Source organism: Crotalus tigris, unplaced genomic scaffold, assembly GCF_016545835.1.
Source record: "Crotalus tigris isolate CLP2741 ecotype Arizona unplaced genomic scaffold, ASM1654583v1 scf7180000020722.197326, whole genome shotgun sequence".
In the NCBI taxonomy this organism is placed as follows: Eukaryota; Metazoa; Chordata; class Lepidosauria; order Squamata; family Viperidae; genus Crotalus; species Crotalus tigris.
This window is the reverse complement of record NW_024098150.1, coordinates 95,059-109,496: the sequence shown is the minus strand read 5'-3', so window position 1 is coordinate 109,496 and position 14,438 is coordinate 95,059. Positions and strand designations below refer to the sequence as shown.

The 14,438-nt window shown below is 48.1% G+C and overlaps 1 protein-coding gene across 1 annotated transcript in view; it reads right to left on the bottom strand.

The window, feature by feature from the left end:
- Positions 1 to 9,494, bottom strand: part of LOC120319396 (GRB2-associated-binding protein 2-like) — an 87,495-nt gene extending 78,001 nt beyond the window's left edge. Inside the window, exon 1 of the mRNA XM_039368219.1 lies at positions 9,162 to 9,494. Within this exon, the coding sequence (XP_039224153.1) occupies positions 9,162 to 9,257 (96 nt within the window). The 5' untranslated portion in view covers positions 9,258 to 9,494. The remainder of the gene's footprint in view (positions 1 to 9,161) is intronic.
- Between the last annotated feature and the right edge of the window lie 4,944 nt (positions 9,495 to 14,438).

Genomic DNA, 14,438 nt, shown 5'->3' with positions numbered 1-14,438 from the left:
TTCTCCCATCTATTCTTTTTATAAAACAGCCCTTTCCATCTTCAGAAATACTCTTTAAATTGATAAGCACAAAGGAGAACGCTATCTACATAGACACTTACCATGTTTTAAGTTTGTTTTGTGGCTGCCACACCTTTGGAGCAATAGGGCTTGATAAAAAGGAAAAAGAGCGTGTGTGTAAGATAGAAAATCTTTTCTGCAAAATAGTTTGCAACTAAAGTACAGGGGGGGGGGAACACATTTGTCTGTCTGGAAACACCTGGATAAGAATGGGACTTCTACATAACAAACATGGCTGAAAATTAAGGCTTGCATTGTACCAATATTTGAGGGGCTGCCAGAAAGAAGAGGGGGTCAAGCTATTCTCCAAAGCATCTGAAGACAGGACAAGAAGCAACGGATGGAAACTAATCAAGGAGAGAAGCAACCTGGAACTAAGGAGAAATTTTCCTGACAGAACAATTAACCAGTGGAACAACTTGCCACCAGAAGTTGTGGGTGCTTCATCACTGGAGGTTTTTAAGGAGAGATTGGACAACCATTTGTCTGAAATGGTAGAGGGTCTCCTGCTTGAGCAGGGGGTTGGATTAGAAGACCTCCAAGGTCCCTTCCAACTCTTGTCATTTTATAATTCTGTGCAGGTAGTCCTCGACTTACGACCACAATTGAGACCAAGATTTCTGTTGCTAAGCAAGGCGATCGTTAAGTGAATCTTGCCCCATTTTGTGACCTTTCTTGCCACAGTTGTTAAGTGAATCACTGCAGTTGTTAAGTTTGTAACACGGTTGTTAAGTGAACCTGGCTTCCCCATTGACTGCTTGCCAGAAGGTTGCAAAAGAGGATCACGTGATCTCAGGACACTATAACCGTCATAAATATGAACCAGTTGCCAAGTGGCCAAATTTTGATCACATGACCCTGGCTGCTACGGTCATAAGTGTGAAAAATGGTCCTAAGCCACTTTTTTCAGTGTCGTTGTAACTCTGAAATGGTCACTAAATGAATGGTTGTAAGTTGAGGACTACCAGCAGGTCCACGAAGCTGATTTCAAGACCTTTTTTAAAAAAAAAAAATGCTAAGCCATAAATCAGCATGGGATTCCCTCAGTACCAGGAGCGATGCTCCTTGCGGGTGTGACGTGCTTAACAAAATGTAAACAGACTGAGGGAGAGTCAAGCGTGTCCCTGGATAAGTGTGACAAAGATTCTGCTTGATCTGTCAGAGCTACAAGCAAGATAAAACAGCCTTTCATATTAAGCCAATTCCTTTCAACTGCCTTTCTTCTTTGCGGTGGATTATTGCAACCCGTTTTTTTATTATCCCAGAATATCCTTTGCGCCTGAAATATCCCTTTCGGCCCTGAATGTGCCACAGACTTGATCGTTACCAGACTCCTTCGCCGATTGGCTTTTGGTAAAATTTAATTTTAATTTTAAACAAAAATTAGAGGAGCAGATGGCACCTTTCCCGCTTTGCTTATATTGACTAGATCAGGAGTAGGCAACCTTGGCTCTTTTATGACTCGTGGATTTCAACTCCCAGAATTCCTGAGCCAGCATGAGGGAACTATGGCCCCTTCATGACTTGTGGACTTCAACTCCCAGAATTCCTCAGCCAGCATGGGGGGACTATGGCCTCTTCATGACTTTTGGACTTCAACACCCAGAATTCCTTAGCCAGCATGGGGGAACTATGGCCTCTTTATGACGTGTGGACTTCAACTCCCAGAATTCCTGATCCAGCATGGGGGAACTTTGGCTCTTTCATGACTTGTGGACTTCAACTTCCAGAATTCCTGAACCATCATGGGGGAACTATGGCCCCTTCATGACTCGTGGACTTCAACTCCCAGAATTCCTCAGCCAGCATGGGGGAACTATGGCCTCTTTATGACTTGTGGACTTCAACTCCCAGAATTCCTGATCCAGCATGGGGGAACTTTGGCTCCTTCATGACTTGTGGACTTCAACTTCCAGAATTCCTGTGCCACCATGGCTCAGCTTGGAAACCTCTTCCTTTCCCCTCAACATGGCTGGCTCAGGAATTCTGGGAGTTGAAGTCCACGAGTCATAAAAGAGCCAAGGTTGTCTACCCCTGGACTAGACCATTTCAGAGGCCTAGAAAATGCCCTGAGGAATTCTTAAAAATAGAAGTTGGGGTGATGATAAGTCAGCCCTTTGCCAGGATGTGGGTCAACCTGTCTAGAACGATGATCAAAATACAGGTAGTCCTCGAATTACTGTCACACATGAGCCCACAACTGCCAAAGGAGATAGTTGTTAAGTCAACTTTGCCCCGTTTTACGGATTGTCTCGCCACAGCTGTCCAGTTAAGATAATCACATAGTTTTTAAGTGAACCTGGTTTTCCCCATTGACTTTTCTGGTCAAAAAGGTCACAAAAGGGGATCACTTGATCCCAGGACACCGCAACTATCATAAATATGAACCAATTACCCAGATTCTGTGCCCATAGGGATGCTATAACGGTCCTAAGTGTGAAAAACGAATATAACTCACTGTTTTAAGTGTCATTGTAACTTTGAGTGTAACTTCTGCCTTCTGGTGCTTTGGAGAATAGCTTGACTCCCTCTTCTTTGGGGCAACCCCTGAGATATTGGAACCCTGCTATCATGTCCTTTTTTTCATTAAACTAGAAATACACAATTCCTGCAACCGTTCTTGATATGTTTTAGCCTCCAGTCCCGATCATCTTTGTTGCTCTTCTCTGCACTCTTTCCAGAGTCTCAACATCGTTTTTACACGCAGCTGTCCTCGACTCAACCCACAAAATTCCCAGTAATTTCAGCCTCTCTCATCAGCCCTCACTGACAGCTCTCAAAGCTGTTGCTAAAACCAGGATATTTAAACTTTGCCCCTGCAAAGCAGTGGGAAAATATTTAAACGTTGCCAGGAATTTTCACTGCTAAGCAAAGCAATTGTTAAGGAGTCAAACCCAGTTTTGCAACCTTTTTTTGCTTTGCATGTTTATAAGCAAATCTTTTCAGTTGTTAAGTGAATCATGTGGTTGTTAAGAGAATCCATTCCCCCCACCATTGACTTTCCTTGTTGGGAGCCGATTGGAAGAGAGCAAACGGTGATCACGTGACATGATCACGTGATGCTGCAACTGCTGTAAATATATATATATGCCAGTGGACAAGCAGCCGAATTTTGATCCTATTGCCGTTGGTTGTTAAGCGCAAGGACCGGTTACAAGTCACACTTTTTCAGTGCCTTTTAACTTCAAATATTTGCTAAATGAATGGTGGTTAAGTTGAGAACCTCTTGCATGATGTCCTATTTGCTGGTTTCAAAGACCAAAAAAAAACCTCTAAAAAAACGACAATTGCCATCAGCAGCTCCCAAGCGGCTTGCAAGATATATTCAGCGTATCCTGAAGAAGGACGAGGAAGAGATTGTGAGGGTTTTTTTTGGTGCTCTCTGAGCTGGGTTGTTTTTTTACAGGCGTCTCATGACCCAGCTAGGGAACATTGTCAGTGCTAAAAAGGGTTTTGCTCTCTCTACTCTTCAGAGATCAAATCTTTCTCCCTTGTAGCACTGAGGCTGTTACCTAATAGGGTCATAAAAGGTCTGCAAGAAAACTACCAAGCTCAGAGGGCACCACAGACCCTACAGTTGTTGTCGTCGTCATCGTCCTCCTCCTCCTCCTCCTCTTCCACCCCACAAACCCCTCTCCCTTGTAGCACTGATGTTACCTAGTTGGGTCATGAAACGTCTGCAAAAAACGTCTGCAAAAAACAGCCAAGCTCAGAGGGCACCACAGACCTACAGTTTTCCTCCTCCTCCTCCTCCTCCTCCTCCACTCCACAAACCCCTCTCCCTTGTAGCACTGATGATGTTACCTAGTTGGGTCATGAAACGTCTGCAAAAAAACATCCAAGCTCAGAGGGCAACAAGGACCCTACAGTTCAACCCTGAGTTACCAATATCCTCTTCTAAAGGAGATTCTCACAGTGAGAATTTAAAAATATTTTCCTTTTCACTTTCTTAGCACAGTGCTAAATTTGGCAAGCCCGCGCACCCATCTCTTCATTTCATTGCAAGACAGTGGCCTCAATCTTCCGCCCCGCTCTTAACTTAAAAGTCATTTTAAGGGCGCTGGAATATTTTAGAGCCCCTCAAATCTAGATTCTCCCAGGATTAGGAATGCACAGTCCCAATGTCTCTGAGTTCTGACTAACAGTGGCCAAGCCACATCCATCACTTCACTCCTGGCAGGAGAATCTTGCCAAATCAAACTCAGGAGTTTGCTGATTCATAATACCTTATTTAGTTTGCAAAATTTGTGCCCAATAAATCCGTCCCTCTGAATGCAGGTTGTCTGAATAGACCTGCATGAGTTTGTTATTGACCTAGAGTTGGTTCTGAATTGATTACCTCCAATATTAGGGTGATGTTTCTCAAAACTTTGCCAGCTTTAAGACTGGTGGACTTCTGATGCAAAATTACTTTCATATTTGGTGGACTTGTAGATATATAAAAGCTTTTTGGATTAAAATTTGGTGGAACATTCAAAATATTTTTAAAAGAAAGATAAAGTTTACTCCTCAACTATTTTTGTTGGGTATAATTGTAGATTTTGATGTTAAGGAAACTAATTTGATGTTGAATTTAATAACAGCAGCAAGGCTGTTGGTAGGGCAATATTGGAAGGATTGTTTGCCAACTATAGAAGAATGGACACTTAAAGTGTCAAATTTAGCAGAAATGGGGTATATTTTGGGGTATATTTTGTAATTTTTGTAAAACTTTTTAATTAAAAAAAAAAAGACTGGTGGACTTCAACAGAGGGATAGAATCAAGATCGTGTGAAGTGTTAGTACCACTTTACAAGGTCTTTGTAAGGCCACCCTTGGAATGCTGCATCCAGTTTCGGTCACCATATTATAAAAAAGATGTTGCGACTCTGGAAAGAGTGCCGAGAAGAGCAACAAAGAGGGTTAAATTAGAGGCTATTACAAACGAAGAATGGTTGCAGGAATTGGGTACGTCTACTTTAATGAAAAGAAGGACGAGGAGTGACTGGATAGCAGTGTTCCAATATTTGAGGGGCTGCCACAAAAAGGAGCGGGTCAAACTATTCTCCAAAGCATCTGAAGACAAGAATGGATGGAAACTAATCAAGGAGAGAAGCAACCTAGAACAAAGGAGAATTTTTTTTTTTTTTTTTGACAGTGAGAACAATTCAATCAGTGGAACAACTTGCTTTAAAAACAGTGGACATTTTTAAGAAGAGATTGGAAAACCATTTTTCTGACCTGGTGTAGGGTTTTGCTACTCGACCAGGGGGCTGGACTAGAAGACCTCCAAGGTCCCTTCCGACTTGTTATTCTTTTAATTCCCAGAACTGCAATCGTCATAAATATGAGCCAATCACCAAGGGTCTGAATTTTGATCCGCTGGTCATGGGGTTGTTACAATGGCCGTTAAATGTGAAAATGGTCATAAATCACTTTTTTCAGTGCCGTTGTAACTTCCAATGGTCACTAAATGAATGCACCTGTGTTCCTGGCCAAGTACCCACTCCCAGGCATTCCCTGGAAAAAGAAAAAGTTGAATTGGAAGGATGGTCCAGTTGAGGCCTCGCTTAAAGAGAAAGTACCTCCCTCAGCAGAAAGGAGTAGAGACCACCAGGAAATGCCAGAGTCATAGACTAGACCGGAAACTTGAAACAATAATTCCCCATCATAAGAAACCGCTTCTCTCTCGTCAAGAAAACCACAGGCTTTTGTTTCTGGGCTCAGCTCCAAAGAGACGTCAATTTTTTTAATCATTCCCTTTTGAGCCAACAGCAAATTTATACGGAATTTTTACGGATATTGTTTTATGAGTTACAGAACCAGAGGTGGGAACCGAATGGAGGAAAAGGGGGTTCAGATTGCAGCTGCCTATCCAAAGGGGCAAAGTCCTTCCATGCAGAATCACAGGGTAACAGTGTCGAAAGGGACCCTGGAGGTCTTCTAGTCCAACCCCAGGCTCATTCCAGACTAATGCTTGTCCAGTCTCTTCTTGAAAACCTCCAATGTTGGAGCACCCACAACTTCTAAAGGCAAACTGATCCACTGATTAATTGCTCTCACTATCAAGACATTTCTCCTTAGTTCTAGATCTGGACCCTGGTGGATCTTGAAAAGCTAAGCTGGATCAGAGCTGAGAGGGAGAGAAACCAAGAATCCCAGACCTGAAGGTGAAACAAGCCAACATTTGACCAGGATCCCCAAAGGTCTCCCAAATCCACTCAGAAAGATGACTGGAGCAGAGTTTGACTCAACAGCCTTTATACAGGTTGTCCTTGACTTACGACCACAGTGGAGTCCCGAATTCCTGTTGCTAAGCAAGACCATTGTTCTGCGATGGCTCATTTTACGTCCATTCTTGCCATAGATATTAAGTGAACCATTGCAGTTGTTAAGTCAATCTGGGTTCCTCATTGGCTTTGCTTGTCAGATGGTCGCAAAAGGGGACACTGCGACCGTCATAAATACAAGCCAGTTGCCAAGCATCGGAATTTTGATTACGTGATCCTGAGGATGCTGCCACGGTCGTAAATATGAACGGTCATAAGTCACTTTTTTTGAGGGCTGTTGTAACTTTGAACAGTCACTAAACAAGTGGGCTCCCTGTATTTTGATCTGAAGGAAGGAGCAGGACGTGAAAATGCAAAGCAGGTCAAAGCAGTCAAAATGGCAGACGCGGCTGCACCCTCAAAGCCCTGCACCCTGCAATGCACATAAAAAAGGAGGCAGGGCTTTGATGGCAGGGGCGGGGCTTCCATTTTGCCTATTTTGACACAAGGTTGACTCAGCCTTCCATCTTTCCAAGGTCAGTAGGACCCAGATGGTTGGGGAGTCAATATGATGACTCTGTAAACCGCTTACAGAGGGCTGTAAAAGCACTATGAAGTGGTATAAAAGTGCTTTCTTTCTCTTTCTTTCTTTCTTTCTTTCTTTCTTTTTCTTTCTTTATCTATCTATCTTTCTATCTTTCTTTTTTCTTCCTTCCCTCCTTCCTTCCTTAAGTTCGGCAAAATGAGAACCCAGATTGTTGGGGGCAAATATGCTGATTCTGTAAACTGCTTAGAGAGAGAGAGAGAGAAAGAACTGTAAAGCACTGTGAAGCAGGATATAAGTGCTATTGCTATTTCTTTCTTTCTTTCCTTTCTTTTGCTCTTTCCTTCCTTCCTTCCTTCCTTGGTCGGTAGAATGATCACCCAGATTGATGGGGGGCAAATATGCTGCTGACTCTGTAAACTGCTTAGAGAGGGGGCTGTAAAGTACTGTGAAGCAGGATATCAGTGCTTTCTTTCTTCCTTTCTTCCTTTCTTCCTTCCTTTCTTTCTTTCTTTCTTTCTTTCTTTCCTCCTTCCTTCCTTGGTCGGTAGAATGATGACCCAGATTGGTGAGGGGCAAATATGCTGACTCTGTAAACTACTTAGAGAGAGGGCTGTAAAGCACTATGGAGTGGTATATAAGTGCTATTGCTATTTCTCTCTCTCTCTCTCTCTCTTTCTCTCTCTTTCTTTCTCTCCCTCCCTCCTTCCTAGGTCAGTGAAACGAGGGCTCAGATTGTTGGGGGCAAATAAGCTAACCCTAAACAGTTCAGAGAGGGCTGGAAAGCACTGTAAAGCGGCATATAAGTCTAAGGGCTATTGCTGTCTGTATGGGAGCCTACAAAACGCAGCCCAACATCTGAACCGAGACCAGGTCATTTTTACTTTCTAGGCATGCAAACTCGGCGGTTAAACAATAACTTCAGCAGGCAACCTGCTCACAATGCAGAAAGAGCAAATGCCATAAATCAAGAGGCGAGTCCAACGCGCGTTCCGCCCCAGGGCCTCGCCCCACCGCAGGTGCACAACACGCCGAACCTGGTTAGCCAGTTAGCAAACCCCCTTTCCGGGTTTAGCGCCGTACACGCTAATCCGATCCAGTTGCAGCAGCCAGCTCAGCTCAGTCCAGAGCGCGAAGGCCACGGCGCAGCTCTTCCCGGATGACCCGCGCGGTCGTGGGAACCCGACTCGGGTCGCGGTCCTGGGAACCCGACCCAGGACCGCGCGGGTCATCCGGGAGGAGCCGCGCCGTGGCCTTCACGCTCCTGGGAACCCGACCCGGGTCACGGTCGTGAGAACCCAACCCGGGTCGCGCTCGTGGGAACCCGACCAAGGTCTCCGAAAGATCTTTCCGGGCCCGAGAGGCCGTTTTCCTCCCCGGCGCCGCTAGGGGGCGGGCTGCCGCCAGGCAAAGCCGAACACCCCCCAACCCAAACAACGCAGCCGCCGCCGCCGCCACCTGTAGCAGCCGCCCGGCTCACCCCCGCCGCGGGAAGGGGAGAGCCCCGCTCCGCCCAGGTCGCGGCGGCGGTCAGCTGCACGACGCCCCACGCGGCTCCACCCTGCTGGCCGGCTGCAGCGCCGGGGCCGCTCCGGCAGGGCCGGGAAGGGGGCCCGATGGCCGCCGCCCCCCCCTTCCCCAGCTGGATCGGAGAGGGCGCATCGCCAGCCCGGCTCCCCGGACAGCAACCGCCCCCCCCCTTCCCGCTCCCGGCTGTGCGATCTCCGCTTGGCTCGCTCTCCGGATCGCCGGCCTCTTTGCAGCGGAGGGGGGTCCGCGGGGAAGGGGCCTCTCTCCCCGGTAACCCCGATCGCCGCGGGGCGGGGAAGCTCTGCCCCCCTCGGAAGGGCGGGAGGCGCGGCGGCTGCACCTGCTCTCCTCGGCCCCCCAGCCCCGACCCCCGCTCGGAGCCCTTTCGGGGCCGGATCGAGGAAGAGAGGCCGATCGGGGCTGGGGAGGGTCGCGCCGGGCGGGGGTCCCGGACAAGCGGAGGGGAGCGGCCGGGCTTCCCTCCCTCCCTCCTGCCCGCCGCCCCCTCCTCTGGCCGGCCTTGACTTCCAGGTTCCCCGGCGGGGATGGGCACCAGCGATCGGCTTCAAAGCAGACCGAGGGACGCCCCCCGCCCGCCTTCCCTTCCCTTCCCCCGATCGCCGGTGCCCCTCCCCGCCGGGGGGAGCCTGGAAGTCAAGGCCGGCCAGAAGAGGAGCGAAGGGGCGCGCAGAAGAGCCGGGCCGGGCGACCCTCGCCCTCCGGGAAAAGCCCGCTCTTGCGCCCGCCACCCCGGGAGCGCAGCAGCCCCGGACACTTACGTATCTCCTTAACTTCTTCTCCGGCGGGGATTTGCGGAGCCAGCCGGAGCAAACCACTTCGCCGCCGCCTCCTCCTCCGCCGCCGCTGCCGCTCATCCTGGAGGCGGCCGCCTTGCCGGGCTAATAATAAGGCTGGGCGGTCAGCGGCGCTCGCCATCGCCCGCGCCCGGCCGGCCGGCCGCCTCCCCGGGGCGCCGCCTCCATGCTCCTCCGGGGCTTTTCCTCCGGCTGGCGAGCCCTCCTCCTCGTCCTCCCCTCCGGCCACAGGCAGCGCGCCGGATCGCTCCGCCGACTCGCACTTCCCCGGGAAGCAAGACGCGCCCCCCCCGCGCCTCGCCGCCGCCGCCACCCCGCCCGGCCACACCACGCCTCCCCGCTCGGCTTGCAGCGAGGCGAGCTGGCTGGCCGGCGGCATTGTTCGGGGCGGGAGGCGGGACGCTGCCGACTCCGGGGGCTTCGCTGGTCCGCCTGCCCGCCTTGCCCCCACCCCCCACCCCGGCCGCATCCCGCGGGACCCCGGACCTTGCCTAGCCTAGCAGCCCGCTTGGCTCTAGCCAGCGACTCCCTCTGGCGTCGCGCCCGGGCCGAGTTCACACGACCTGGCTGGGCTGGAGAAGCGTTATGGGCGGGGGGGGGGATGTTCTACACGCGTCTTCCGCCGAGCGCTAGGAGAGCGGTTGACTTCGGGGATGGGGTTGGGGGCACTTAGAGCCGTGGGGTTAAACGTTGGGTGTGTGTGTGTGGGGGGGAGAACTTTTGTACGTGTGAATTGCTCGCTCCGAGGATCTCCCAAAAGTAGGTCCGAGTCTTTGGTGTTCGGGGAAGAAAAAAAAAATGAAATGAAATGAAAACCTGCCCCAAGTCACCAATTCTATTAGAAATTGCTGTAATCGGGGATGGATGGGTATGACAGATTTTATATGGGTTTATATGGATTTTAGATGGAAACTAATCAAGGAGAGAAGCAACCTAGAACTAAGGAAAAACTTCCCGACAGTTAGAACAATTAACCAGTGGAACAACCTGCCTCCTGAAGCAGTGAATGCTCCAACACTGGAGGTTTTTAAGAAGAGACTGGACCGCCATTTGTCCGAAATGGTATAGGGTTTCCTGCCTGAGTGGGGGGGGGGGTTGGACTAGATGACCTCCAAGATCCCTTCCAACATTATTATTATTATTATTATTATTATTATTATTATTATTATTATTATTATTATGGATCATCGCACAGTCAGCCAGATGTTCAGACTGGATTTGGCATTTTGTCTACCTATTGAGTCCTTACCCAGGACCTGGGATAGGCAGATGTGGGTGTTTGATAGTATTACAGGTATCATTGCAGGATGGAAGCAGTTCCTAGTAAGGCTGCCTTTTTCAATTGACTAATAGCGGATTTGTCAATGCCAACGGTGTTCAAGTGGTGCTCCAGTTGTTTTGGGATTGCACTCAAGGAGCCTATTACTATTGGTACTACCCTTGCTTGCTTTTGCCAGTCTTTCAATTATTATTATTATTATGGATCATCGCACAGTTATTATTATTAATTATATATATATATAGATAGATAGATAGATAGATAGATAGATAGATAGATAGATAGATAGATAGATAGATAGATAGACAGAGATAGAGATATATAGAGAGATAGAGATAGAGATACATATAGATATATATACTGTAGATATATACATATAGATATATACGTAGGTCTTTGGTTATTCAGGTTTTCTCCCCCGTCAAATTGGAAGTGTCTTGGTGACGTTTCGACGAAGTCCCATTCGTCATCTTCAGGCTGGTGTTTTCGGCTTCGTGCTTCTAGGAGCAATGTGTGATCGTAGGTGTTTCTTCCTGTTTTTTCCTGTTAAAAGGAAGAAACAGCTACGATCACACATTGCTCCTAGAAGCACGAATCCAAAAACACCAGCCTGAAGATGACGAATGGGACTTTGTCGAAACGTCGCCAAGATACTTCCAATTTGACGCGGGAGAAAACCCGAATAACCAAAGACCTACATACAAACACCCGTGAAAACCTCAGAAAACAGATATATACATATATATACACAGATAGGATGGTTAGATAGATAGATAGATAGAAAGAGAAAGAAAGAAAAAGAAAGAAAAAAGAAAGAGAAAAATAGACGGAGGGAGGGGCAGGCAGGCAGAGAAAAGAAAGGAAAAAAATAAAGATTAGAGATGGATGGATGGATGGATGGATGAATAGATAGATGCGCGCATGGATGGACGCACAGATGGAGAAAAAGATAATAGATTATAGACTGATAGGAGAGAGAATAGCGGGATGAGAGAGATGGATGGATAGATGGATGCATGCATGGATGGAGAGAGAGAGAGAGAATGGATTATAGACTGACAGATAGATAGGAGAGAGAATAGTCAAATGAGAGAATAAATAGAAAGAGCAGAGACACACAGAAGAGAAATGATAGACAGGCAGACAGGTAGATTAAATAGATAGATAAAATAGACGGCCAATATTGAAAAGACAGCCTAACTACACAAAAGGGACCACCCCTGAGCTACACAGGCTTGCAGACCCACAAGTGGGTGGGCTCATTAGCAAAATACCCTCACCTTCACAGACTCCTGAGTTCTCATGGGGGAATTCAGAGGGGAAAAATGGCTGGGGGGGGGGGCGTAAGGTTCAGAAATCCTATTTTGAATTTGGAGGAAGGGCTACATGCGGATGTCTTTAAAAAACCTTACATCGTTTCTCTCCAGGCTGCAGGAAAAGCCTGCGTTGAAGAGGCTTACACAGCAATGTCTTAAAAAGAAAATCTATGCAATTAAAAACCTCAGCAGAACTTAAGACCAGCTGCCTAGTTCCAAAAAATGGCACTTTTCAAACGGAGAAGGTGCCCGTGACTCCCAATACTCAAGAGCCATGCCTGAAATGGGAATCGGAGTGGCGCCAGGCTTGCAACTTGCTATGTATCTCTCTATTTGCGTCACTAGCAAAAACAAAAACAAAATTCACTCCTTTTTGTCCCAACTTTTTCTGGTGTTCTCCCATTCAGCCAGTAACCAGAGCTGGCCCTGCTTAGCTTATCATTTTGGCAAGCGGTGCTGAAGCCTTGGGAGAGAACAGACCTTCTCTGGGGTACATCCCATGCCTTCTTTTCCTGGCTGACACCCTTGGTAGTTTGGCTCCGAAGTCGCGCCCCGATTTAAGTGACAAGCAGGTTTGGGGTTGATTCCCTCAATTCAAATTGAATCAGAAAAAAGTTCATTCTGTTCTCCAGACGAATTTGGGGTATGGCAAGAGGCGTTCAACAATCTCATATCCCCCCTCTTTTTCTCCTCTCCTTTCCCCCTTGTCTTCCCTTGTCCTTCCCTTCCTCTCCTCCTTCCTTTCTTCTCCTTCTCTTCCTCCTCTCCTTCTCCAAACTCACCCAGCCGGCTTTCACGCCTAAGGTGGAACTAGAACTCACCGTCTCCTGGTGATTGGCCTAAAGTCACCTAGCTTTCATGCCTAGGGTGGAACTAGAACTCACTGTCTCCTGGTGATTGGCCCAAAGTCACCCAACCGACTTTCATGCCTAGGACGGAACTAGAACTCACCGTCTCCTGGTGATTGGCCTAAAGTCACCCAGCCAGCTTTCATGCCTAGGGCGGAACTAGAACTCACCATCTCCTGGTGATTGGCCCAAAGTCACCCAGCCGGCTTTCATGCCTAGGGCGGAACTAGAACTCTTCGTCTCCTGGTGATTGGCCCAAAGTCACCCAGCCAGCTTTCATGCCTAGCGCGGAACTCACCATCTCCTGGTGATTGGCCCAAAGTCACCCAAAAGGCTTTCATGCCTAAAGTGGAACTAGAACTCACCGTCTCCTGGTGATTGGCTCAAAGTCACCCAACAGGCTTTCATGCCTAAGGCTGAACTAGAACTCTCCATCTCCTGATGATTGGCCCAAAGTCACCCAGCCAGCTTTCATGCCTAAGGCTGAACTAGAACTCTCCGTCTCCTGGTAATTTGCCTAAAGTCACCCAGCCAGCTTTCCTGCCTAAGGTGGAACTAGAACTCTCCGTCTCCTGGTGATTGGCCCAAAGTCACCCAGCCGACTTTCACGCCTAGGGCAGAACTAGAACTCATCATCTCCTGGTGATTGACCCAAAGTCACCCAGCAGGCTTTCATGCCTAAGGCAGGACTAGAACTCACCGTCTCCTAGTGAATGGTCCAGTCACCCAGCCAGCTTTCATTCCTAACTAAGGCCGAACTAGAACTCACCATCTCCTAGTGAATGGCCCTGTCACCCAGCCGGCTTTCATGCCTAAGGCCGAACTAGAACTCATTTTCTTTCCGTTTCTAGGCCAGCGCCTTAACCACTAGGCCAAACTGGCTGGCTTCCCCCCCCATTTATTTAATTTCTTAATATTCCCTTTGTTTGTTTTCAACCAATTGGTTGGATGTGTGTTGATTATTGTCTTTCCTTAGTTCCTGTATGATGAGAGGGAGGGAAACTTTGCTCATGGCTGTTAAGCCAGAACAGAAGGGGGTACAGGTACTACAACAGCACTGGAAAAAGTGACTTTTTTCACACTAACTGACCACTGCAGCATCTCCGTGGTCAGTCACGTGATCAAAAGTGAGATGCTTGGCAACTGACTCATATTTATGACAGTTGCGGTGTCCCAGGGGGTCACGTGATCCCTCTTTTACGACCACCTGACCACCAAGGTCAGTGGGGAAGCCAGATTCACTTAACAACCCCGTCACTAGCTTAACTGCGGTTATTCACTTAACAACGGTGGGAAGAAAGGTCGTAAAATGGGGCAAAACTCACTTCACGACTGCCTTGCTCTGCAACAATTGTGGTTGCTAAGTCGAGGACTTCCAGGATTGGCCACGGCTGGAAGCAAGGGCCGATGCTAGGATAAAACCCTCAGTTGTTTTCCCACTAAACAGCCTGCCACAAACAACAACCCGTGGCGTCTGCAGAGGAAGTTCATAATGCTTTTCCTCACCGCCAGCTTCTGTCCCCTTGCAGTGTCACTTCCTGATGTGCACCGCAGGATTTCTTCATTGTCAAGAAATCACACAAGCAACCAACACCTCATACTTTTTTCAGTGCTATAATAATAATAATAAAGTTGGAAGGGATCTTGGAGGTCATCTACTCCACCCCCCTGCTCAGGCAGGAAACCTTATACCATTTCAGACAAATAGCTGTCCAGTCTCTTCTTAAAAACTTCCAGTGTTGGAGCATTCACCGCTTCAGGTTGTTCCACTGGTTAATTGTTCTAACTGTTAGGAAAT